This window comes from Esox lucius, chromosome 24 (genome assembly GCF_011004845.1).
Source record: "Esox lucius isolate fEsoLuc1 chromosome 24, fEsoLuc1.pri, whole genome shotgun sequence".
Lineage (NCBI taxonomy): Eukaryota > Metazoa > Chordata > Actinopteri > Esociformes > Esocidae > Esox > Esox lucius.
This window is the reverse complement of record NC_047592.1, coordinates 28,179,963-28,204,748: the sequence shown is the minus strand read 5'-3', so window position 1 is coordinate 28,204,748 and position 24,786 is coordinate 28,179,963. Positions and strand designations below refer to the sequence as shown.

The window sequence follows — 24,786 nt, the reverse complement described above, 5'->3', positions numbered from 1 at the left end:
GGCCCCTTCAAGCCAGGACCTTCAGCATGCACTTGGACGGTTTGCAGCCGAGTGTGAAGCGGTGGGGATGAAAATCAGTACCTCCAAATCCGAGGCCATGGTCCTCAGTCAGAAAAGGGTGGCTTGCCCACTTCAGGTTGGTGGAGAGTGCCTGCCTCAAGTGGAGGAGTTTAAGTATCTAGGGGTCTTGTTCACGAGTGAGGGAAGGATGGAACGGGAGATTGACAGACGGGTCGGTGCAGCTTCTGCAGTAATGCGGTTGATGTATCCGTCTGTCGTGGTGAAGAAAGAGCTGAGCCGCAAGGCGAAGCTCTCGATTTACCGGTCAATCTACGTTCCTACTCTCACCTATGGTCATGAGCTTTGGGTCATGACCGAAAGGACAAGATCCCGGATACAGGCGGCCGAAATGAGGGTGGCTCCGCAGGGTGGCTGGGCGATCCCTTAGAGATAGGGTGAAAAGCTTGGTCACCCGGGAGGAGCTCAGAGTAGAGCCGCTGCTCCACCAAATCGAGAGGGGTCAGCTGAGGTGGCTTGGGCATCTGTTTCGGATGCCTCCGGAACGCCTTCCTGGGAAGGTGTTCCGGTCCTGTCCCACCGGGAGGAGACCCCGGGGAAGACCACGGACACGCTGGAGGGACTATGTCTCCCGGCTGGCCTGGGAACGCCTCGGTGTCCCCCCGGAAGAGCTAGAGGAAGTGTCTGGGGAGAGGGAAGTGCTTAGACTGCTGCCCCCGTGACCCGGCCTCGGATAAGCGGAAGATGATGGATGGATGGATTTTGTTAAGACTAATGGGCAGCTATACGACCCGCAAGAATTCGGGGCCTCTTAGACAACTATTATAAAAAGGCTGCACGCAGTCATTGCTGCTAACGGGGGCAATAAATATTAAGAACTAAGGGTATGCAGACTTTTGAACAGGGGTCAGTTAATTTTTTTCATTGTTGACATTTGTTTTTTGATTTTGCCAATCTGTTATGACCTACAGTTGAATGTGAATCCCATAAGAAATAAAAGACATGTGTTTTGCCTGCTCACTAAGTTTTCTTTACAAATGGTGCATATATGACCAATTCTCCAAGGGTATGCAAACTTTTGAGCACAACTGTATCACCAGTGCTATTATGTTTAATATCAAAATATCCCCAGCGCTATTGTTCCATAACGATTCGCTATTACATGTCTCTTTAACATTTTGCTATTATGTTGGTTATTAAAATATTTGATTCAAAATGAATACTCTTATGAATGACATTTCAAAATTGACTTAAGGTTAGATTACTGTTCAGGTTAGGCAACACAGTACTGAGGTTAAGATGAAGGTTAAGGTAACAAAAATAGAAACTATCAGAAATGAAGGTCCGTGGTTCACATGTGAGGTTCAAACCCGGGTCACCCACGTGAAAGGCTGTGTCGTTAACCACTACACCAAGGAGCTGTAAATTTGCCATGTGTCAGTATAGCCTCTTGTCTCTATCCTGAACAAATCCTCTTTTGCAGCTTGCCGTATTAATAGTTAATTGGCCATTCGTGAATAACATTGATACAGTTAAACTGACTAACGTTTCTTACTAAGTTTAAAAGATGAGAGAATCGTGGAATCTACCAGAAATACTTAATAAATGTAATTGCTCTCAATAGATTTGAACTTAGGTCTCCTCAACTGGTATCGGGGAATAATTTTCTTAGTGGCAAGTCCCTAAAAACTTCAATCATCAATCAAATGTATTTATAAAGCCCTTTTTACAACAGCAGTTGTCACATAGTGCTTTTACAAAAACACCCGGCCTTAAACCCCAAGGAGCAAACAACAGTAGTGTTGAATTATTATACATTATACCAAAACATGCTTGCTAGTTATAATAATTGTAGCTGCATGGGATCATAATGTTTTTTTAACTGTTGACAGGACTATAGTGTGTTTAACCTCTCCAACTCCCCCTTCCCTCTTTCTATTCCTTTCCCAGATGCCCCGGTGGCAGAGCTCCATGACCTGTTCTGTAAGAAGTTGCAGCAGTGTTGCGTTCTTTTTGACTTCCTGGACTGTGTGGCCGACCTTAAGGGGAAAGAGATCAAACGAGCTGCACTCAATGAACTAGTGGAGTCCGTTGCTACAAGCAGAGGAGTTCTGATAGAGCCACTCTACCCAGAGGCGATTAAGATGGTGAGAGAGGAAAGAGAGACGGACATGGAATGGGGAGGGAAAAGAGAGGAGAGGGGGAGGAGAACAGTAAGAGAAAGAGAAGGAAGAAAATGAATAAAGTAAAAGAAAAATTATAGTATTCAACCCCATGGACATTTTTACACTTTGTTGTGTTACAAAGTGGAATGAAAGTGGAATCATTTGGGATTAGCTCTCATTGATTTACATGACATACAACAAAATGTTGTTTTAATGTAAAACAAAAGGTTATCAGACATGCAAACAGAAAATGTGTTAGTTGGATAAGTAATTTGTGTTCCATTCATAGCAAAAGTCATCCAATATATACTAAGCCTGAACACCACCAATTAAACCTGTGAATTATAAGCAGAGTTACTGATTCTAGATATAAGCAGGGGTTAAATTGGGCCAGGGCCCCTATGGTCCAAATGGTTGTGAAAATTCTGACTACAATTATCTGATAAAATTCGAATCAGCTAATCAACATATATTATGCAGCATTCTTGAAAAAAACTAACATTTCATTCTACTTTGTATTGGGACACGTAGCTGTGGATAAAGATTTTCCTGAAAAAAATCACAAGTGCAAAAGACAGCACACATAACGAAAATCTACCAGATTTTTGAGTTTCTGTACATACAATGTACAGAAATACAATTGTATAACAAACAATGAAAATGAACAGCCAACAAAACAACAGAAAGCAAGTTACCTATTTTGCCTTTGATATTCACTTTGGACAGTCAAACTTTTTTGGCTTGAGAGAGAAAGGAAAATACAACTCCGGAAAACATTAAGAGACCACTCCACCTTTTCTTTCCTTTCCAAAATAGTTGAAAAGGAAGGTTTTGAGTGAGGAATAGAATGGTTAAAATGAAGAGACCACTGTAAATTGAACGCTTCTGTTCCTCACTCAAAATGTTCCTTTTCAACTTTTTTGGACTAAATTTATTTTTTTGAAACTGTGTTTTCCTTTCTCTCTCAAGCAAATAAGGTTTGACTGTCCAAAGTGAATATCAAAGGCAAAATAGGCAACTTGCTTTCTAGCTAGCATATACAGCTCTGGAAAAAATGAAGAGACCACTTTTTCTTTCTTTTCCAAAAAAGTTGGAAAGGAAATTCTGAGTGAGAAAGAAAGCGTCCTCACTCAAAACCTTCCATTTCGACTTTTTTGGAAATGAAAGAAAAAGGTGCAGTGGTCTCTTTTTTTTTTTCTGAACCTGAATATTATATCTGATTCTGAATACGAGCTGGAATGGATTTTTTCTGGGGATACAGCCTTACTTGTTTTAACCATAATACACAGATTAATTAACCGAATAGAAGCTTGGAGGGCAGCTAAAGGGGGGCAATGGTGAACACGTTAATCCCCAACCCTTGTCCAGAATATCCGGAGGCATTGTGTACTTTTTGCATTATAACAACTGAAAGTATTACTTACAATCTGTCTTGTCTCCACGGGTTGAACTGGGTAACGTGATGGAATTGCATTTGCCTTTAGTCCTCTTCTAAGTGAATGTGGGGCATGATCCTCTGTATTAAAATGTTTCTCGCAAATAATTTAAGTTTCGTTGGCAAAGTTACTCCATTAATTCTCTCTCTATACGACTCCGGAGAAGCAGAGGTATTGTCTCAATTGCAGAGAGGACAAAATGTAATTAACTAAACATCCTTGAGCAGGCAGAAGTCTACATCAATACTTAAAAACTAATGAAATCCAGAAGTTTAAAGTTTATTTATCGAAGGCACCAAATAACATGGCGTCATCCAGTACAATGAAATTCTAGGGACAAGGCACATGACATCTATGTAGTAAGACTTACAGCAAAAATACAGCAAAAATATAGCAATAAAATATATGTGCAAACTAGCAGCAATTTTATCTTCAAATAGCTTGTTGAGGTTAAAGTTCATGCTCACCTCAATGACATCACTGCCGAAGAACAGAAGCTTTGTATGGTGGCTATAAGAAATAGTTTGCTAATGCCAGTTAGCCAATTCCGCCGTCTGTTTCGTCAAACAGACGGCGGAACCTTGAGATAAATATGAACCTTGAGATAAATATGAAATTTGGACGAACTATCCCTTTAAATATGTTTTTTTTTTCCATACACAAACTCATTGGGCATTGGGCATTGATCAAAAGTTTACATACCCTTGAATGATTGACCTTGCTACAGACACACAAGGTGACACACACATGTTAAAATGGCAAATAAAGGTGAATTTCCACATCTGCTTTTAAATTGCAATTAGTGTCTGTGTATACATAGTCAATGAGTTTGTTAGCTTTCACATGGATGCACTGATCAGGCTAAATACAGAGCCATGTGGAGGCACAGGGAATCTTGTGGAAATTGATAGCAAGATGAATGCAGCATGTTATCAGAAAATCCTGCCAGACAATTAGCATTTTTCTGCATGAAAGCTGCGCATGGGACACCCTTGGCCTTTCCAGCATGACAATGACCCTAAGCACAAGGCCAAGTTGACCCTCCAGTGGTTACAGCAGAAAAAGGTGAAGATTCTGGAGTGGCCATCCCACTCTCCTGACCTTAATATCGTCGACCCACTCTAGGGAGATCTCTAATGTGTGGTTCATGCAAGACGACTAAAGACTATGTATGACCTGGAGGCATTTTGCTAAGATGAATGGGCAGCTATAACACCTGCAAGAATTTGGGGCCTCATCGACAACTATTACAAAACACTGCATGCTGTCATTGATGCTAAAAGAGGCAATACACAGTATTAAGAACTAAGGGTATGCAGACTTTTGATCAGGGGTCATAAAAAAAAGCATTTGTTGCCATGTTTTGTTTTATAATTGTGCCATTCAGCCAAGGCCCGAGTGATCATAACTGCGAAGTATTGGCTTCGGCTCAGTGTAAATGGAGCAGTAGTCCCGTGGCTTTTTTAGGCACTACGTAACATGCTGCGACTTAGGTCCTGCCACAGGACACTCAATAGTTTGAACCAATCACAAAGTTTAACAGAGATGCAAATTTTTGCTTAGGTTGTTGACAACCTGGACAGGAAAACTCTAACATTGTAAGCTGTAAGGACAGGCTGTTCACCAGCAGAATTTATCGTTATTAAGCAGAATTACTAGTTATTTAGACAATTAATTGTTAACCAGCAGTAGCAAGGAATGTTTTCAAAACCCCAGCCTTTTTAGGGCCCCTGAGTGGAACTTAGGTTTAAAACTAGAATCACCAAATGGTCTATGCCAATTGCCATTTTAATTTGTAATTAAAATAAAACTGCCATTTTGAAAGTTCAAAGTTCAAAAGGTTTATTTTTCATTTGCAATAACAAGTTACGGCAATGAAATGCTTGGTTTTCCTACTCCCGACAGTGCAGTTAAAAGTAAAAAAGTAACAGTAATTATAATTTAAAAAAAGAAGATAACATAATCAATTAGTAATTACACTATAAAAAAACACACATCAATAATAATAACTATACAACTATACAACCGTAGTGCAATGTAAAAGTGACAGGTGTGCATGATATAAGTGCTTGGACTATGGATGGAAGGGAAGTTGGGTTCCCGAGTTTAGCAGCCTCATAGCCAGTCGGAAAAGGGTGGCTTGCCCACTTCAGGTTGGTGGAGAGTGCCTGCCTCAAGTGGAGGAGTTTAAGTATCTAGGGGTCTTGTTCACGAGTGAGGGAAGGATGGAACGGGAGATTGACAGACGGATCGGTGCAGCTTCTGCAGTAATGCAGTCGATGTATCGGTCTGTCGTGGTGAAGAAAGAGCTGAGCCGCAAGGCGAAGCTCTCGATTTACCAGTCAATCTACGTTCCTACTCTCACCTATGGTCATGAGCTTTGGGTCATGACCGAAAGGACAAGATCCCGGATACAGGCGGCCGAAATGAGTTTTCTCCGCAGGGTGGCTGGGCGATCCCTTAGAGATAGGGTGAGAAGCTCGGTCACCCGGGAGGAGCTCAGACTAGAGCCACTGCTCCTCCACATCGAGAGGGGTCAGCTGAGGTGGCTTGGGCATCTTTTTCGGATGCCTCCGGAACGCCTTCCTGGGAAGGTGTTCCGGTCCCGTCCCACCGGGAGGAGACCCCGGGGAAGACCTAGGACACGCTGGAGGGACTATGTCTCCCGGGTGGCCTGGGAACGCCTCGGTGTCCCCCCGGAAGAGCTAGAGGAAGTGTCTGGGGAGAGGGAAGTCTGGGCATCCCTGCTTAGACTGCTGCCCCCGCGACCCGGCCCCGGATAAGCGGAAGAAGATGGATGGATGGATGGACAGCCTGTGGAAAGAAGCTGTCCGGTAGCCTGTTAGTTTTGGACTGAATACTCCTGTACCTTCTGCCTGACGGCAGCTGGGTAAACAGTCCGTGGCGTGGGTGGCTGGGATCTATAATGATCCATTTGCTCCTCATCCTACACCTCTCTGTGTAGAGATCTTGCAGGGATGGCAGGTCAGACCTTGTGATGCTCTCTGCTGATTTAATCACCCTCTGAAGTGCTTTGCGGTCGAGGGCGGTGCAGCTGCCATACCAGGTGGTGACACAGCCGGTCAGGATACTCTCGATAGTGCATCTGTAGAAGTTGGTGAGTATCCTGGAATCCATGCCAAATTTTCTTAATCGGCATAGTAAGAAGAGCCGTTTCCTGGCCTCCTTCACCATGACATTAGAGTGATGAGACCATGTCAAGTCATCACTAATGTTGACCCAGAGGAACTTGATGTTGCGAACTCGCTCTACTGCAGACCCATTGATGTGTATAAGGGCGTGGTCTCCACGCCGCTGCTTCCTGTGATCAACAATCATCTCCTTCGTTTAGCTGATATTGAGCAGGAGGTTGTTATCCTGACACCACAAAGTCTACACCCTCCTCCTTTCATTACTTTTCCTAAATAGGCGTATATTAAAATTTTCTTTTTGTCAGATTTCTAAACACAAACAGAAAGCAACTACCTGCTTTATTTTACCACGTTTTCCGACTTATTCTGCCAACAGCCCAAGGCACTTAGTGTTGGTACCCAGGCAGCCGCTAATGGTACCCAGACGCTAATCCCTCACTGAATGAATTTAATGATTGGTTAAATTTGAACTAATTTAGAAGTTAAATACAAGATTTCCATGACCATTCAACAATTTAATTAGGCTTTTATTGAAACATAATACAAACGATATAGGCTAATTGAGAATTCAACACACGTTACCGTTTCAATAAGAAATTCAGCTTCTTGTGTAGGCTAATTCATCAAATGTAAATCGAAAATGTAAATCTAAAAAACGTATTACATGTTACTGTTTCATTAGGAGAGAAAGAAAACAAAATCACACACACATCCTATCATCTCTCTGAATTTTCTCTGCTCATTTTACTGAAGATAAAGATTCTACAAATGTATTAGGCTAAATAATTATTCACTAAATGAAATACCAATGATAATCTTTACCAATCACAAATTACCAATTCAACAAATGTACAACTTTGGAAAAAATGAGGAGACCACTGCACCTTTTTCTTACCTTTCAAAAAAAGTAGAAAAATAAGGTTTTGAGTGAGGAACAGATGGGTTAAAATTAAGAGACCACTGCAAATTCAACGCTTCTGTTCCTCACTCAAAACTTTCCTTTTCAAATTTTTTTGGAAAGGAAAGAAAAAGGAGCAGTGGTCTCTTAATTTTTTCCAGAGCTGTATTACACACTACTGTTTTTATTAGGAGAGAATTAGAAACAGAATCACACACGTATACTATTATCTCTCTTAGAATTTCCTCTGCTTGTTGTACTGAATATTCATCTCATCTTCATCCGCTTATCCGTATCGGGTCGTGGGGGCAGCAGCTCCACCAGGGGACCCCAAACTTCCCTTTCCCGAGCCACATTTGCCAGCTCTGACTAGGGGGATCCCGAGGCGTTCCCAGGCCAGGTCGGCCAGGTTCACAGGTCGAAATATAATCTCTCCACTTAGTCCTGGGCCTACCCCGAGGTCTCCTTCCAGCTGGACGTGCCTGGAACACCTCCCTAGGTCCTGGGGGCATCCTTACCAGATGCCCGAACCACCTCAACTAGCTCCTTTCGACGCAAAGGAGCAGCGGCTCTACTCCGAGTTCCTCACGGATGGCTGAGCTTCTCAACCTATCCCTAAGGCAGAAGCCAGCCACCCTTCTGAGAAAACCCATTTCAGCCGCTTTTACTCGCGATCTTGTTCTTTCGGTCATGACCCAGCCTTCATGACCATAGGTGAGGGTAGGAAGGATAATTGACCGGTATATCGAGAGCTTTGCCTTCCGGCTCAGCTCTCTTTTCGTCACGGTGCGGTAAAGCGAATGCAATACTCAGATTCTCTGGCCAATCTCCCGCTCCATTGTCCCCTCACTCGCGAACAAGCCCCAGAGATACTTGAACTCCTTTACTTGGGGTAATGCCTCATTCCCTACCCGGAGAAGGCACTCCATCGGTTTCCTGCTGAGAACCATGGCCTCAGATTTAGAGGTGCTAATCCTCATCCCAACCGCTTCACACTCGGCTGCGAACCGGTCCAGTGAGTGCTGAAGGTCACAGACCGTTGATGCCATCAGGACCATATCTTCCGCAAAAAGCAGCGATGAGATCCCCAGGACACCGACAACCCCTCCCCACCCCGACTATGCCTCGATATCCTGTCCATAAAAGTTACAAACAGGATTGGTGACAAAGCGCAGCCCTGGCGGAGGCCAACCCCCACCTGGAACGAGTCCGACTACAGAGAACCCGAACACAGCTCTCACTTTGGACGTACAGGGATAGCCCTCAGAAGGGACCTCCTCACCCCATACTCCCACAGCACCTCCCACAGTATCTCCCGGGGGACCAGGTCATACGCCTTCTCCAGATCCACAAAACACATGTAGACAGGATGGGCATATTCCCAGGTCCCCTCCAGGATCCTTGCAAGAGTAAAGAGCTGGTCGGTTGTTCCGCGACCAGGACGGAATCTTCATTGTTCCTCTTCAATCTGAGGTTCGACTATCTGCCGAACCCTCCTTTCCAGTACCTTTGAGTCATCCAAGACATCCCCTCCACACCCAAAGCTTTCAACATTTCGGGACGGATCTCGTCAATCCCCGGAGCTTGTCAATCCCTCAGTGACTTCTGCCATGGAGATTGACAATGCTTCCCCATCAGCCTCCAGCTCTGCCTCCACTATAGGGGGCGTGTTAGTGGGATTTAGGAGTTCCTCAAAGTGTTCCTTCCATCGCCCAATTACCTCCTCAGTTGAGGTCAACAGTGTCCCATCCTTACTGTACACAGCTTGGATAGTTCCCCGTTTTCCCCTCCTGAGGTGGCGGACGGTTTTCCAGAAACACCTTGGTGCTGACCAAAATTCCTTCTCCATGGCTTCCCCAAACTCCTCCCACACCCGCTGTTTTGCGTCTTTCACAACAGAGGTTGCAGCCCTTCGGATCTGTCGGTACACTGAAACCTTCAGTGACCACCGGTGACCACCGGTGTCCACCAGGGTGTTCGAGGGTTATCGCCCCTTGATGCACCTAAGACTTTTAGACCACAGCTCCCCACAGCTTCGGCAATGGAGGTTTTGAACATCGACCACTCAGGTTCAATGCCCCCAACATCTACAGGGATGCCAGAGGTGTAAGTTGAAGATCTTTCGGACAGGGGCCTCCTCCAGACGTTCCCAGTTCACCCGCACTACCCGTTTGGGTTTTCCCAGTCTGTCCAGAGTCTTCCCCCACCCCCTGACCCAACTCACCACCAGATGGTGATCGGTTGACAGCTCCACCCCTCTCTTTACCTGATTGTCCAAAACATGCGGTCTCAGATCCGATGACACGATCACACAATCAATCATCGACCTTCGGCCTAGGGTGCTCTGGTACCACGTACACTTATGAGCATCCTTATGTTCGAACATGGTGTTCGTTATAGATAATCCATGACTAGCACAGAATTCTAACAACAAACGACCACTCGAGTTCAGATCAGGGAGGCCGTTCCTCCCTATCACGCCTCTCCACATGTCTGCATCATTGCCCACGTGTGCGTTGAACTCCCCCAGCAGAATTATGGAGTCCCCTACTGGAGCCCCATACAGGACTCCATTCAGGGTCTCCAAGACGGCCAAATACTCCGAACTGCTTTTCGGGGTATACGCACAAACAACAGTCAGAGATCCCCCCCCCCCAACAACCCATAGGCGTAGGGAGGTGACCCTCTCATCCACTCCAACATAGCGGCACTCAGCCGGGGGCTTGTGAGAATCCCAACCCCCGCCCGGCGCCTCACACCCTGGGCAACTCCAGAGATGAATAAAGTCCATCCCCTATCCAGGAGTACGGTTCCAGAACCGAGACTGTGAGTGGATGTAAGCCCCACCAGATCTAACTGATAGCGCTCCACCTCCCTCACAAGTTCAGGCTCCTTCCCCCACAGAGAGGTGACGTTCCACGTCCCCAGAGCCAGCCCCTGCCGTCCGGGTCTGGTCCGTCGAGGCCCCTGGCCTTCACTGCCACCCATATGGCAGCGCACCCGACCCCAGCGGTTCCTCCCATGAGTGGTGGCCCATAGGATGGAGAGGGGGGTGCCACGTTGCTTTTTCGGGTCCGTGGCAAACCTGTATTTTTGAACCATTCTTAGTCTGGCTCCTCCCCTAAGACCACTTTGCCATGGGAAACCCTACCAGGAGCACTAAGGCCCGGACAACACAGCAGTCAGGTTCATAGGAACACACAAACCTCTCCACCACGATAAGGTGATGGCTCTCGGAGAGGGTACTGAATATTAAGATTCTATGTATTACACTAAATAACTATTCATGAAACTAAATACTAAATACTAATATTATAGGTACTATTTTTGTGTACTTTTTTTTTCATGAGACTGTGTGATGCACCGTTCGCATAGCCTATTCATTTTTTTTACTAACTCATCTCAGTTTTTTTATTCATGTATAATTTATTAATGTCACCTATAGAAAAACCTTAAATGTCAGTAAACAAAGTGACTAAAGCTATGCATTGGCGGTGAAGTCAACTCGATAGCCCCACTAGAAACCCCTAGAGACCTGCGAAAACATTCCATTTGCATAGCCTATTCATTTGGAGAAATTGATCTAATTTATTTCAAAAAACGTATCCTGTTTGTTGTTCACTTATTCATGTCACCTATAGACAATTCATGTTGGCTATGTAAATTTCATTTTGTACATTTGTAGGGCCTAATAAACAAATTAAAATCCTTTAGCCTTTGTTCTTAGAAATAATCGTTCTATGTATTATTTATTTTGTATTTTTTTTGTATGATAAGACCTTCAATACAAACACATTTTAGTATTCTTCAAATTCATTAACCATTTAAAACAAAGAAATTCTGTAAGTCATAATTTTTTAGACTATTCTACAGTGGGGAGAACAGATTTTTGGTACACTGCCGATTCTGCAGGTTTTCCTACTTACAAAGCATGTAGAGGTCTGTAATATTTATTATAGGTACACTTCAACTGTGAGAGACGGAATCAAATTGTATGATTTTTAAATAATTAATTTACATTTTATTGCATGACATAAGTATTTGATCACCTACCAACCAGTTAGAATTCTGGCTCTCACAGACCTACAGGACAATAGGCAAGCACTTGGTGAGAAGGCAACAACTGTTGGCGCAATTATTAGAAAATGGAAGAAGTTCAAGATGACGGTCAATCTCCCTCGGTCTGGGGCTCCATGCAAGATCTCACCTCGTGGGGCATCAATGATCATGAGGATGGTGAGGGATCAGCCCAGAACTACATGGCAGGACCTGGTCAATGACCTGTAGAGAGCTGGGAGCACAGTCTCAAAGAAAAGCATTAGTAACACACTACGCCGTCATGGATTAAAATCCTACAGCGCACGCAAGGTCCCCCTGCTCAAGCCAGTGCATGTCCAGGCCCGTCTGAAGTTTGCCAGTGACCATCTGGATGATCCAGAGGAGGAATGGGAGAAGGTCATGTGGTCTGATGAGACAAAAATAGAGCTTTTTGGTCTAAACTCCACTCGCCGTGTTTGGAGGAAGAAGAAGGATGAGAACAACCCCAAGAACACCATCCCAACCGTGAAGCATGGAGTTGGAAACATCATTCTTTGGGGATGCTTTTCTGCAAAGGGGACAGGACGACTGCACCGTATTGAGGGGAGGATGGATGGGGACATGTATCGCGAGGTCTTGGCCAACAACCTCCTTCCCCCAGTAAGAGCATTGAAGATGGGTCGTGGCTGGGTCTTCCAGCATGACAACAACCTGAAACACACAGCCAGGGCAATTAAGGAGTAAGAAGCATCTCAAGGTCCTGGAGTGGCCTAGCCAGTCTCCAGTCCTGAACCCAATAGAAAATCTTTGGAGGGAGCTGAAAGTCCGTATTGCCCAGCGACAGCCACAAAATCTGAAGGATCTGGAGAAGGTCTGTATGGAGGAGTGGGCCAAAATCCCTGCTGCAGTGTGTGCAAACCTGGTCAAGAACTACTGGAAACGTATGATCTCTGTAATTGCAAACAAAGGTTTCTTTACCAAATATTAACTTCTGCTTTTCTGTTGTATCAAATACTAATGTCTTGTAGTTTTAGATTCCTTTACTCACAGTTGAAGAGTACCTATGATAAAAATTACAGACTTTTACATGCTTTGTAAGTGGGAAAACCTGCAGAATCGGCAGTGTATCAAATACTTGTTCTCCCCACTGTGTATAGTTTGGTAATGACCCAGTAGATGAGCTGATACTCAGGCTGGATGGTGATGCTGTGAAGGTGAATGTCCATGCTAATAGGGACGATTAGTATGCTAATGACATGAAATGGCGTTTTGCTCTGGTAGATACTGGGGCTAAATTTACATTTTCAGTAACACTTTTTCTCAATCGTTGTTGAAAATCACAGATGCATTTATATCGGAATTCGATATATAAATTCACAAAGATTCTCAATCATCGAACTACATAAACTGTAAATTTCACTCTGCACAGACTGAATGTTTTTTTTATTGGTTATTATAAACTTCCAATAAAACAGGAAACATTTAAGTTGATGCAGTTGTTGCCATAATATAAATACTGCACACACGGTGGATGACTAAATATTTCCTTGCAAATCTGAATATTGTCATAATTGATGATTATGAAAAATACTGAATGCAGAATTAATGCTTCTTGTCAACATCTACTTGTTGCTTGACATCAATGTTGCAATAAATGGAATTCTTTGTGCAACTTTTCCAAAGGACAATAACTACTCATAAAAATACCTGGTTTACATAACCATAACATCTTGGAACATCATTCCAAAGTTTTTCTCACCTCATTATTCATTCATGAATGCAGCTTTTGTGGCTTGGGACGCACAGTTTCTATTCATGAATTTTGACATTGCAAATAATGCAAATTCCAGGCTGGGACAGAGGTGAATAATGGCTTGTTGTTATAAATTACTCTATGGGCCTTCAAGAACAACTCAGAGTAAGCATAATGGTCAAAGTATCCCGTTAAACTCTGTGGTGTAATTTTTTGGATATGCGATTTGCCATAATCTGGTTTGTGTTTAATCTGAGATCATGACACTTATCGTTTACACAGGTGGACTCTATTCAACTAATGATGTGATGTCTGAATGCTATTGGCTGCAGCATCAGTTTGTTAAGTGTGTCATAGCAACTGAGATGAATACTTAGACTTTTCTAAAACCAAAAATGTTTTATAGTTTTTGTAGATCAGTGACAGAAAACAAAAATATGCAAACATCCTTGGGAGGTGTGTGAATACTTATGCAATCCATGTCAATATGGGCAGTGCCATTAAGGCGATCTCTTTGTTAAGGAACTACATTTTCTTCACAATTTGTCCCGGTGATTCAACTTCTGATTACTACTGATTTTCTGGTCTGACATGACACCAGGACTATCATTAACAGGAATTTAGGAACACCACCCACTTGAATAAGTTAAATTAATGCCTTGAGAAGAACTGAAAATAATGTATTTCCATCTATATGGGACAGAACAAAACAGTGTTTTATACAAACATTAAAAACATATTGTAAGTGAAGAATTTTGTATGGGCCCAACATGGTCTATGTTGCTTTGTAGTACAACTGCGTGACTGTAGCCAGTGGTTCACATCCTGATCGTGCCACAGCAATGATACAGCATTACCTGGGTTGGACAGATGTATACTTGTACAGCACTGCCTTGTCACGTCACACTCTCACTTCTTGCGTTAAGGTTGGACACCTGCTAACTCAATTGTGGATGTGTTTGCGGAATGTGATAGAGGAAGGGATGCCTAGGTTATTTTCTGTTTGAGGTTCTTATTTTTTATTCTCTTTCCACCCTCTCCTCTTTTAATTCTATACCTCCACCCCTCCTTCCCTCTTATTTCTTTCACTCTACACTCTCATTGTTCCATACCTCCATTTCTCTATTCCACACCTCCATCTCTTACCTCTCTTCTCTGTCTTTATCCCTCCTTTAATCTCTTTCTGTTTGTTTTTTAGATCTCAGTGAATATCTTCAGAACGTTACCCCCAAGTGAGAATCCAGAGTTTGACCCCGAGGAGGATGAACCCACTCTGGAGGCGTCCTGGCCGCATCTACAGGTATGTAGACAAACACATGCCCACACACACATACAAACACGCAGACACACACCAGGGGAAAATTGAGATTTTGGAGGCCTCTCATTTAATGGCGCTTTTCTACTGCATGGTACCGGCTCAACTCTACTCGCCTCATCTTCACTCTACCCATTTTGGGAGATTTTCCACTGCATAGTACCAGCTTGACTTGGCTCGCCTTTTTTGCTTTTCCACTGGCCAAAAGTTGGGATGGTACCTGGTACCAGATACTTTTTTTAGTACCTGCTTCATCAAGGTTCCAAGCGATCCGAGTTCCCTCAATGACCTGTAGCTCCGCAGTGCTGGCAGCACTCATGCAGCCCCAGACCATGACACTCCCACCACCATGCAAGTAACATGCAATGGAAAAGCTCACAAAGCGGGTGGAGTCGAGGCGAGTAGAGTTGAGCCGGTATCATGCTGTGGAAAAGCACCAGTGGATAACTACTGGGCAGAGGTTGGGGGGGGGGAAATGCCAACTAAAAGTAGTCCCAAATGATACTGAAAAAGTGTCCAGATTTATTTTTTATTAGTATGAAAATATATGAAAATAAAATTCCACCTAGGGAGGCAATGATACCCCTAACCCAACAAACCAAAGGTACTTATTGCTGTTTGAGGGTAATGGTTTGGTGCATTTTACAGCAAAAATGTATTGTCAACACTTACTGAAGAGTAGTTTTATTTGGCAAAAGATACAACACTTAAACATGGCCAAAACATTGTTTTACAAGCATCTGTGGGTAATAGGTTTTTGCTGAAATTGTTACGAGGGGGATATTTTTAATATAGCTTGATTAGCTTAGAAGGTGCTAAAACCATCTGTTCTCGTACAGAGTACGGATGCATATCTGCTACGATATGAACACCCATTGATTTTTAAATTAGTTTGCCAAGGGCTGCTTGAGTGCATTGGGGAGCCAAAGTTGTGTTGTTTCTTTGCGTTTTCATGTTGCTCCGGATATATACACTATATGGCCAAAAATGAGTGGACACCTGACCATCACACCTATATGACCTTGGACATCCCATAAAAAAAAAAAAAAACATGGACATAAATAAGGAGTTAACCTCCCCGTCTTTGCAGCTATTACAGCTGCCACTTTTCTGAAGAGTGTTTCTGTGGGAATTTGTGCCCATTCATCCAAAAGAGCGTTTGTGAGGTCAGGCACTGATGCTCGCAATCACCATTCCAATTCATCCCAATGTTGTTCAGGGGGTTGAGGTCAGACCTATGTGCAGGTTATTCCACACCAACCTCGTCGAACCATGTCTTTACGGACTCCACTTTGTGCACAGGGTCAGATTCATGCTGGAAGAGGAAAGGGCATTCCCCAAACTGTTGCCACAAAGTTAGAAGCGCCCAAATGTCTAAAATGTATTTGTATTCTGAAGCATTAAGAACAGTAGGCATTATTCATTCCTGTAGGTAGCTTTCTCCTGGCATCCACCACACCCAGATTCATCCATCAGATAGTGAAGAATGAGAACACGTTTCCATGTTTCATTCCAGAGAACACGTTTCCACTGCTCCAGAGTCCAGTGGCGACGTGCTTTACACCACTCTAGCTGATGCTTGGCATTGCGCATGTTGATGTCAGGCTTGTGTACAGCTGCTTGACATGGAAACCCATTTTGTGCCGCTCCCCATACACAGTTATTGTACTGATGTTGCTTCCAGAAGCAGTTTGGAACTCTATGGTGAGTGATGCTGGATTATTACGTGCTACACACTTCAGCACTCGGTGGACCCGCTCTGTGAGTTTGCGTGGTCTACTATTTTGTGGCTGGGCTGTTGTTGCTCCTAGATGCTTCCACTTCTTAATTATAGCACCTACAGTTGACCAGGGCAGATCTAGTAGGGCAGAAATTACACAAACTGACTTGTGGGAAAGGTGGCATCCTATGACAGTGCCACGATTAGAGTCACTGAGCTCTTCAGTATGACCCATTGTACTGCCAATGTTTGTCTAAGGAGTTTTCATGGCTATGTGCTGAACTTCATGCACCTGTGAGCAATGGGTCTAAAACACGTGAGCTCAATAATTAGTAGGGGTGTCCACATAGTTTTGACCGTGTAGTGTATGTGTACCTGGGTTGAGACACCAAATGTCAACATATTTGAGGTGTTAGAAGCTGCGTAGGCTACTTACAACAAGCAATGGCGACATACAGTTAATGTTCAACAGGTGTCTGTCCATCACTGTTGTAGTCTTCCAGAAAGCCAAAATGCTGCCAAACTGGAGATTTCAATGATGCTGGAGGATTCTACAGTGTTGGTTTATCAGTACTACCACTTGGCATTGTACTGTAGAAGTAGCTGTTTTTCCTAGAGTTTGGCTAAATAAAATGTTGGAAAAGCATAAGGAATTATTAGAATTTTGATTGCAATTTGCACAAAGGCTCTCATCTAAATAGAATAGCCTAATATTAGTTTTTTGTGTCACACATGTTGTTGAATTAAATAATTATTTGTTTGTGACAATTTTTTTCTTGGAAACATTATTAAAGTGTTACATTCATATGAATGATTTTTAACATCAAGTTGATTAAAAAAAAAGAAAATATTATTTATTTTTCACAGATTTACACTCACCTAAAGGATTATTAGGAACACCTTTTCAATTTCTCATTAATGCAATTATCTAATCAACCAATCACATGGCAGTTGCTTCAATGCATTTAGGGGTGTGGTCCTGGTCAAGACTATCTCCTGAACTCCAAACTGAATGTCAGAATAGGAAAGAAAGGTGATTTAAGCAATTTTGAGCGTGGCATGGTTGTTGGTGCCAGACGGGCCGGTCTGAGTATTTCACAATCTGCTCAGTTACTGGGATTTTCACGCACAACCATTTCTAGGGTTTACAAAGAATGGTGTGAAAAGGGAAAAACATCCAGTATGCGGCAGTCCTGTGGGCGAAAATGCCTTGTTGATGCTAGATGGTCAGAGGAGAATGGGCAGACTGATTCAAGCTGATAGAAGAGCTGGTGGTGGTGGTGGTGTAATGGTGTGGGGGATGTTTTCTTGGCATACTTTAGGCCCCTTAGTGCCAATTGGGCATTGTTTAAATGCCACGGCCTACCTGAGCATTGTTTCTGACCATGTCCATCCCTTTATGACCACCATGTACCCATCCTCTGATGGCTACTTCCAGCAGGATAATGCACCATGTCACAAAGCTCGAATCATTTCAAATTGGTTTCTTGAACATGACAATGAGTTCACTGTACTGAAATGGCCCCCACAGTCACCAGATCTCAACCCAATAGAGCATCTTTGGGATGTGGTGGAACGGGAGCTTCGTGCCCTGGATGTGCATCCCACAAATCTCCATCAACTGCAAGATGCTATCCTATCAATATGGGCCAACATTTCTAAAGAATGCTTTCAGCACCTTGTTGAATCAATGCCACGTAGAATTAAGGCAGTTCTGAAGGCAAAAGGGGGTCAAACACAGTTTTAGTATGGTGTTCCTAATAATCCTTTAGGTGAGTGTACATTTTCCACTTATAAAAAGATTATTGTATGGGTATTAAATAATATTTTGAAAGAAAAATTTGAAATTCTTCTTACAATGATTTCTATTATTATTGTGGACATTTTTGCTTATCTTTTTCAAGGGTACTCATCTTTTTGGACCCAACTGTACATGCAGTTATACAATTATAGTAACACTCATTAGATCTAAATCTGTGAGGATTATTCCATGAATTACCCTCTGTCTTAACCCTTTGTTCTGTCTGTATGATTGTGTGCGATTTGTGTGTTCTGTGTGCCTGTTTTCAGTTGGTATATGAGTTCTTTCTGCGTTTCCTGGAGAGCCCAGACTTTCAGCCCTCTATGGCGAAACGTTATGTTGACCAGAAATTTGTTCTCCAGGTAAAATTCATTTTTTTACACATAATTGACATGATCACAAGAATGTTGTACTATTTATTTTTGACAAAAGTAGGTTTTTTATTTCTTTACTGCCGTGAAAGTATACATTTATTTTTATAATTAACATTTAAATGTTTTGCCGTTTAAGCAGACAGTCATAACCAGAGTAACTAAGAGTAAGTGTATACCTTTTAAGCTAGGTGAAACAACCACACCGTAGTAATTACTGCATTCTAATCAGTAAGTTATTCATTGGCAATAGTCAGTGCTGGAAGGAAGACCATACAAATAATTAACATAATAAGCAAAGTTTACAAAAGGCAACAGACAAAAGTGGTGGCAGTTAAACTATTTTAGGTACTCAGTGAAAAGGTGGGCTTTTAGATTTATTTTTGAAATGATGTGAGACACTGCTATCCTTAATATCCTAGTATCATCCTGCAAGTGATACTATTGCAGTTCATTTTTGTTTTTCCTGAGTCCAGAGAACTTGAATCATGGAGGAAGACTCTTGCTATCAGTATCAGAAAATCAATGAGTTATATTTGAAAAAGTAACCTAACTCTATAATAGCCTTTTCTGCACCTGTATCTATCAGTATAATATAGCTTTATTATACATTTATTCACATCCAAATAGCCGGATGTCCAAAATGCACAATAATACTGGTGCATGGAGTGCGCCCCAATAAAAAGGTAATGGCTTTCCAAACTGACATGCATCCGCAACTGTTTTCCAGAGGTATTGAGAAATATATTTTAATCATGGCAGGATGTAGCTTTGGAACATGTGTTCTGAGAAAAATGTGTCTAATTTAAATTGGGCTGGCCCAAATTAATGCCATGATCATGCAAATTGTCATTCTACACATGAACAAAGTAACATTGAATTTTAAGGTTTACATTTAGCCCGCTTGTGGGATTGGGATTGTGGGAAAAAATTGTATGCTTTTCATTGGCTGGAAGAACAATTTGTTTAATCTGCTGACATTAGCATGGGGCTAAATATACAAGCTGAGATAAAGGGAAAAGCTAGCTAGCCTTTAATCAGATGCAGCAGATGCAGAATTATTTTAATTGGCTGAGACTAAATGTTTTGTAATGTTTTCAATGTGTGTTAACACCCCTTGATTCCTTTACATTACTCTATGGCTTTACAATTTTGATCCTAGCCAGAGGGAAACATTCCCCCTACAGGACTTCTCATACCCTCCCCAACAGCAATCTGGAAAGCAAGGATGCTCTAGGATCCAGGATGCTGTGCAACAGGCAGTTTTATCAACAGTTTAATGTCTAATAGAAATCCCAGGTCATACATGTAGGCTATGTTTTGGCAAATTTATGTAGCACATATCTTGCACAAAATTAATTAATCCGATTCCAGAAGTTTTGGTTTTTGTCTGGCCATGTAAACGGAGCCAGCCAAGAAAAGCGAATGTCACCTACTGAGTGACTGACTTGCTACCCATTGTTAAATAGCGTAGTGGTTAGAGATGCAGACCTGGCTAATAAGCTGTTAAAACGGCCAGTGGCAAAAGCCATACATTTCATAGATTTTATTAGTGGTGTAGGTAAATTTAGTAAGAAACATTAGTCAATTTAACACAATGCTTAATGGTGTCTAGTGAAATATTCAAACTTGGTGTGATGTTATTGCGTGACAAAATGATCTAATTTCGAGATGCTATACTGACACTGAGCAAATGTATATATAACTTTTATCACTTTTAATTGCGTGCCAGCTGAACTAGGCCTGCCTGGTTCCTTTTCTGGTTTAACATGAGCTGATATGTGTTGTTTACACTGTATTTTACTCAGACTATCTGGGGCTGTATTCACAAAACATCTTAAGGCTAAAAGTAGCTTCTAACTTGCTGATTTAGGAGTAACTCTTTAAAAGAAATGCATGTCAGTCCTAATGTTAGGACTCCAAAATGTTTGGTCTAAGTGTATTTCACAAAGCGTTATGTGCTAAAACCAGCTCCTAAATCTGGGAAACGTTAGGGGTGATCAAAAGGATTCCTATGTCACTGAGACCAAGTAAAAAACAAATCTAAAATGGCTGCCTGCAGCAATCTGCCTTGTAATCAGGTTGACCTTTTAGAAACATTTGTTGATACTGGGCTTTTAACAAGGAACCGCCTTAATCGTAAGGGTATTATGATTATAGTAGAGCTAGTCAGGGATGCTGTCACTTCACCAACAAACAGAAACAACCCAATAACATAAGACATCAAGGTATATGCTACTTGGCCACATGGAAAATGCAGTTATACAGCACAGATGAACTAGGTATATCTCTGTCATCTGTCAGTAGAATATTACATCGTAACAATGACAGAACCCCCTCCCCTATCAGCCAATCACTTTGGGCATAGTAAGCAAGCTTGTTCATGGAACACAACCTCATCCATAGCAATGGGATCAACCCCACCCTTTCTCTCAGCTTAAGACTTCTCCCCATACCTTATTAAAAGTTGGCCTTAACAGCTTTGTGAATAGGTTTTATCAAGTAAGAAAGTTTATTTATAAAGAACAATTCATACATAGGAGCAATCTAATGGTCTTTACAAAGAAAAAGAGAAATATAAAAATACAATAGAATAAAAACAAATGCTACAATAAAAACAATAAAACAGCTTTGTGAAGAGATTTATCAAGCAAGAAAGTTTATTTATATAGAACAATTCATACATAGGAGCAATCTAATGGGCTTTACAAAGAAAAAGAGAAATATGAAAATAGAAATAGAATAAAAACAAAATAAAATCATAACTGGTAGACTCCGTAGTAGATTCCACAAGGGAGCTATAAAAGCTGTAAGGCTAACAGTGTGGTTAAGTTTAAGTTCTCAGACATAGGCTTGTGAAAGAAGTGTTTTTAACCTGGATTTAAAAATGAATATGTTTGGGGCACGTCTAAGATCTTCTGGCAGATCATTCCAGTTGTGTGCAGCATAACTGTTAAATGCGGCTTCGCTGATCTGTGTTCATGGATCTAAGAGCCCTACTCGGTTTATACTCTTCAAACATATCAGAAATATATTCAGGGCATAAACCATTCAGTGATTTATAGACTAAAGGCACCACTTCAAAATCTATTCAATATTTACTTTTGTAACTCCAGTTCTATGAGTGGAGTGTCGCCCATAGGGGCTCATCTCCTATTGGTTTACCCCTCTGCCAGTAGGCAGTCACTGACATTTTTTATATGCAAATCACACCTCTCATGGCCATCTGCCCCATGGCTATAAAAGAGGTTCTCACACTCTGCTCAGTCTCCCAACATACCTTTCTTCACAAGAAAAGCAGTCAGAGACCGGTCTGGGTATGAACCCTGTGGGCGACGCTCCACTCATAGAACTGGAGTTACGAAAGTAACTATTGTTCTACTTCGTGAAGCTTTGCCCATAGGTGCTTCAGTCCTATTGGTTTAGGGAAAAGCCCAAGATGTACTCCCTGCCGGTCACCAACGAGACAAGTGTCCAAAAGGACGGCTCAGGCACGGAAGACCAACTATCAGAGTCGCTTCCATTTCGCTCAACCATGGGCACATACATTTGCGCACTGATAAATGCACACACGGCACCAACCCATCTGGTATCTCCTCAATCAGTAAAAACTGAACTGGAGTGTCCGAGGCCAGCCCAAAAAACACAAGCAGACGCTCAAGCACTCACAATGCAAGTGTCCGACCAAAAAGTCACACAGGCAAACTGGAGCAACGGACGGAACCATGTCAAATGCAACGTCCCAGCCTTTCAACGGCCAAATGCGAAGGCCTCCCCCAAGATGCAGCAGCGCAAATGTCCTCCACCCCCACGCCCCTGAACAGGGATGCCGAGACCGCCACCCCATGCATGGAGTGCGCCCCAAACCCCCTAGGTGTAGGAGTGCCACGTGATATGTAGGTTAGATCAATCGGCTCACAGAACCAGTGAGACAGACGCTGTTTCGCCAACGGCTGGCCCACCTTGAAGCCTCTGTGACACACAAAGAGCTGCACATACTGTGCCAAAGCGCGCACCGGGCACAGACGATGTGGGCTGATAAGCTCTCCTCCCTCTTTCCCGCATGGGGAGGGAGAGAAAACGCCCACAATACCATTTTCATGGAACGAAACAACGACTTGATCACCTTAGGCAGAAAGGCTGGATTAGGGAGCAACACCATCGTAGTTTATGGCGAGACAGCCAGGCTGCGTCTACAGCGCACAAAGGTCACTGAGCCATCAAGAGTGCCGTCTTATGGGACAGCATCCTCAACGGTATCTGATCAATAGGTTCGAACAGCACGTCACCCAGCACCCCCAGAAATACCAAATACCACTGCGGCAACGTCCGCCGAGCCACCAGCCGGAGACGGCGGGACCCAGCCAAAAAACATTTCACCAAGGGATAACTAAAGATAGACTCCATTGAACCCATCATGACACGCCAAGATCGCACATGCATACACCTTGATCGTGCCAGGGGATCTTTGCTGATCCAACAGACACTACAAGAATGACAGGGCACTGCCCACGTCACAACAAAGGGGGTCAACCCCCGCGTCCTTGCGCCAGTGGGCAAAGATCCGACAGAGACCACAACTCTCTGACTGAGTATGACCGGCACGTCCTGCCCCGGCACATCCTGCCCCAGTCCGTTAGGGATGCGTCCGTAAAGACTGGGACCCGAACCGACACTATGCCCATGGGAACCCCATGTAGCAGCCTGCGCGGGTCACTCCAGTATGCGAGGTCTGACTCCAGAGAGCTCAGGACCTTAACGACCCGCCACCGGTGACGCACAGGATCCAACTGGGGAAATGCGAACCAGCGCTGTAGGCCCCGCATGCGCAGCAGGCCCAGCGGAACCACCACATGGGCTGATCATATCAAGCCCAGCAGCGACATGACTGAGAACACCGACACAGTATGCAACTGTCAGACGTGGTCCAGGGCCCACAGAGTTGCCTCTCTGCATGCTTTGGACACGCGTGCCCTCATAGACACTGTGGATAACTGGAGCCCCAGAAACACCACCAGTTGACTGGGCTGAGGAGTGCTCTTTTTCCAGTTCACTGTGAAACCCAAGCGAGGGAGCTGAGTCACCAACCTGAACATGTGAACCCGGGTCTATTCCGCAGCGTGTGCCAGAACCAAAAGTTTGTCTAGGTAGGCCAGAACTCTGACCCTTTGACACCTCATCGCCTCCTCCACGCACTTGGTGAAAGTGCAGGGGAACAACGCTTATCCGAACAGAATCTGCGTGTACTTGTACGACTAGCCCTGAAAAGCAAACAACAGGAACTTCCTGTGGCGAGGTAGTATTGGGACATGGAAGTAAGCGTCCTTCAAGTCGATGCTGATGCTAAAATCCCCAGGGTGCATGCACTCCAAGAGACGTTTCGTCATGAGCATGCGACGACCTCTTTGACACGCATTTTTTCAAAACGCGCAGGTCGAGAATCGCCTCCCATTTCTTGAGACATCATTACCGTTTCCACAGCTCCTGAGAACAGGGGAGGCGGCCAGTGAAACTGCAGCGCATAACCGTTCCTCAGTGTCTTGTCCAACCAGCCCGGCAGTGTGCATAGACGACGCCACTCCTAGTAGAACAGAGACAGCGGACGAGCATGCAGCTGGGTAGCTGTGGTCAGCCATTGACTGTACACTTCTGAAAACCCTGACCACCGTGGGGGGGGGGGGGGGGCGTCCGCAACAGCCACCCCGCCCAAGGCGGGTCCAACCCGAAAGGAAGACGAAGACCTGGGCCGAGATGTTCATCTCCCTATTGGTTACATCGGTAACCATGGAGATAGAGGCTTCAGCAGGCGGTGCAGTCAAGCACAACCGGCCTGATAACTTAATGGCGCGAGCAGAAAACTCCTCCTCGCCCAACAGAACCCTGCCCGGGCTCCAACACACACCAGCCACCTCGATGGCGGTAGTAGGGGAAGCCACAGACTCATGGAGTCGGAGACCACCACCCCCAGTCAGAGACTGAGTGCAGGAAGTCTGCTCATCAAACCTACCCGGGCATGCAACAGCCGTCTGCAATATAAGCTCACTCACTGATAAATAAGGTGCACACTTAGCTTTATTTATCAATACAGAGGAGTTCCCCACCAAACGCAGAAGGGAACC

The 24,786-nt window shown here is 43.7% G+C and overlaps 1 protein-coding gene across 1 annotated transcript in view; it reads left to right on the top strand.

Moving 5' to 3' along the window:
• ppp2r5b (protein phosphatase 2, regulatory subunit B', beta) overlaps nt 1–24,786 on the top strand; it is a 73,738-nt gene that overhangs the window by 15,926 nt on the left and 33,026 nt on the right. Inside the window, exons 2-4 of the mRNA XM_010864831.5 lie at nt 1,969–2,165; nt 14,659–14,760; nt 18,566–18,658. Of these exons, the coding sequence (XP_010863133.1) occupies nt 1,969–2,165; nt 14,659–14,760; nt 18,566–18,658 (392 nt within the window). The remainder of the gene's footprint in view (nt 1–1,968; nt 2,166–14,658; nt 14,761–18,565; nt 18,659–24,786) is intronic.